At 57.7% G+C, this 3,116-nt stretch overlaps 1 protein-coding gene across 1 annotated transcript; it reads right to left on the bottom strand.

Annotated features, from left to right (window-relative positions):
• Positions 1-472: 472 nt before the first annotated feature.
• LOC136488449 (uncharacterized mitochondrial protein AtMg00810-like) lies at positions 473-991 on the bottom strand. The gene has a single exon (XM_066485379.1). The coding sequence runs from the start codon at positions 989-991 to the stop codon at positions 473-475; it is 519 nt and encodes a 172-aa protein (XP_066341476.1).
• Positions 992-3,116: the final 2,125 nt, after the last annotated feature.

Here is a 3,116-nt window from a genome sequence, read left to right as displayed (position 1 = left end):
CAGACTCTGGCGCCTGCCCCTGCTGTGGCTACAGTGCGGACAGCAGGGAGCCTTTTCGATGCCGCCTTCCCTACAATTCTTTCTCTAATCCTACTGCTAACCCTTGAACCCCCTCCATGCCAATCATGTCCTTCAGCTCCGTGAACCGAAGACGTCCGAGCGGCTTGGTGAGGACGTCTGCGACTTGCCGACCAGTTTTGACGAACTCGATGACAATCTGTCCTCCATCGATACAGTCCCTGAGGAAGTGGAACTTCACGTCGATGTGCTTGCTCCGGTCATGGAGAACCAGATTCTTCGCAAGGGCGATGGCGGGCTAGTTGTCCACCATCAGTGTTGGTGGGTGAGCTTCCACACCGGTCAACTCGCCCAGCAGACGGCGTAGCCACACAACTTGGCACGCCGCTGTGGCCGCCGCTACGTACTCTGTCTCGCACGTAGATAGCGTCACCACCTTTTGTTTGAGCGACAGCTATGAGATTGGAGCCGACTCGAGGAAGACGAGCACGCCAGAGGTGCTCCGCCGTCCGTCGATATCCCCCGCCATGTCTACGTCGCTGAAGACAATGAGCTGCAGCCTACTTCCACCAATCTTGGGGAAGGTGATCCCTTGATCCACCGTCCCCTTAACATAGCGCAGTAGCCGGTTCACCGTAGCCCAGTGATCCTCTCTGGGATCATCGACAAAACGACTGACGTAGCCCACGACAAACGCAATATCTGGCCTCGTGTGGACTAGGTAGCGTAGACCGCCGACGATGGTCTGGTAGAGTGTTGCATCCACCTTCGTCGTAATACTGGCCTTCGTCGGCTTCAGTTGCTCCTCCATCGGAGTCACGCACCGCTTGCACTCAGCCATGCCGCTCCACTCCAACAGCTTCAAGGTGTACGCGCTCTGACCGAGCATGAGTGCCTCCTCCTCCTGTCTCACCTCAATGCTAAGGTAGTAGGAGAGCGTGCTGAGATCGCTCATTCGAAAACAAGCCGCCATCTCACACTTAAAGTTGTCGATGTCCTCCGCACACGCGCCAATGATGATCAAGTTGTCCACATACATGCCTCCTTCCCCCGTCGCCGCATGTAGAGCGCGTGCTCGGTTCCGCACCGTGTGAACCCAAGCTCGCCCAACGTGGCGTCAAGTTCGGTGTTCCATGCTCCTGGGGCTTGTCGTAGCCCGTAGAGCGCCTTGCGCAGTCGGAGCACCCTATGCTCCACTCCCTTAACGACAAAATCAGGAGGTTATCTGACAAAGACCGTCTCCGCCAGCTCGCCGTTGAGGAAGGCCGATTTAAGGTCCAGGTGATGGATGCGCCAGTCCTTTCCTGCTGTCAAAGCTAGTAGCAAACGAACAGACTCCATGCGCGCTACCGGCGCAAAGACTTCCTCAAAGTCGATGCCCTCGTGCTGGACAAAGCTTCAGGTGACAAGGCGCGCCTTGTGCTTGGCAACGGCGCCGTGTTCGTCCCGCTTGACTTTGTACACCCACTTCAAGCTGATCGGCCGGCATCCTGGAGGTGGATCAATGAGCTCCCAAGTCTCATTTTCCTTGATCGCCTTCATTTCCTCTAGCATCGCCCGTCGCCAATTTCCATCATGCTCAGCCAGCGCGAACGTGGGTGGTTCCTCAGCACTGACGAGAAGCAGCTTTGGGTCATTGAGCAGCCGACCCGCTAGCCCTGAGGGCCCTGTGCCACCGATGATGTCGTCCAGCCTGCGGAACCGCACTTCCTCACCTTCGTGGAAGGCATCCACGAACTCAGTGATGTTGCTTGGTGGTGAGACGAACTCTATTGATGTTGATGGAGTTCCCTATTCCACCGGAGTGATCGACTCAGCACCTGGAGTGCTCAGCACCCCGGATGTAGTGCTCAGCACTACTCCTAGACCGTTCATCACTACTCCTGAAGTGCTCGGCACCACTGTAGGAGTGCTCAACCTCAGTCTTGGAGTGGTCGGCACCACTGCGAGACTTCTCGGCTTCGCTACGGGAGTGCTCGGCACCCGTCCTGGGGTGGTCGCCACCACTACTAGAGTGCTCGGCATCCCTCCAGGAGTGCACGACACTCCTCCCGGAGTGCTCGGCATCCCTCCCGAAGTGCTCAACACTGCCCCAGGACTGCTCGGCTCTGTTGCTGGAGTGCTCGGCACCCCTCCTAGAGTGCTCGGCACCTCTTCCCCAGCGTCTCCACCACCGTGGATGATCAAGTGCTTGACGACGAAGGTGCTGGTGAAGCCACCAGCTTCCCCCATTTTCAGACTGTTCTAGTCCCAAGCTGCCTTCTCGTCGAACACGACGTCACGTGAGACAAGCACCTTGCCTCCGCATGGGTCGTAGAGCCGGTATGCCTTGGTACTCTCCGCGTAGCCCAGGAACACCATCAGTGTGCTGCTATCCTCCAGCTTGGTCAGGACCGGCTTCATCTTCCTGACGTGGCCGATGCAGCCAAATGTCCAGGGGAAGGACACGCTCGGCTTCCACCTATACCAAGCTTCGAAAGGCGTCTTGCCCTTTAGGGCCTTGGTGGGAGCACGGTTGAGGATGAACACCGCTGTGGTCACCGCCTCACCCCAGAACCTTGCCGGCATGCCTTTGGCCTTCATCATGGATCCAACCATGCCGACCACCATCTGGTTCCGTCGCTCCACCATGCCATTTTGTTGTGGCGAGTACGGTACGGTGTGGTGTCGTACCACACCCTGATCCGTGCAGTACGCAGCGAACTCCACCGAAGTGAATTCGCCGTCGCGATCAATTCTCAGCATGAGCAACTTCTTGCCGCTCTCGGCCTCCGTGCGCATCTTGAACTTCTTGATCGCCGTCGCCGCTTCGTCCTTGCTCATCAGGAGTTGTAGCCACATGTAGCGACTATAATCATCCACGAGCAGGAGGAAGTACCGCCGACCCCCGTTTGTGGCTGGTGTGATCGGCCCGCAAAGATCATCATGGACGAGCTTGAGAGCGTCCGATGCACGATACTTGGTTGCCTTTGGGAACAGCAGCCTCCTCTACTTTCCAGCCAGGCAGCTGTCACATAGCTCGCCTCCGTGCTTGATGTGGGGTAGCCCTTGGACCAGCTTCTCCAACCGACCAAGCGCGCCGAAGCTGAGATGTGCGA

Source organism: Miscanthus floridulus, chromosome 10, assembly GCF_019320115.1.
Source record: "Miscanthus floridulus cultivar M001 chromosome 10, ASM1932011v1, whole genome shotgun sequence".
NCBI lineage: Eukaryota > Viridiplantae > Streptophyta > Magnoliopsida > Poales > Poaceae > Miscanthus > Miscanthus floridulus.
Note: the sequence above shows the minus strand (reverse complement) of the source record. Positions and strands in the feature narration are given on the sequence as shown.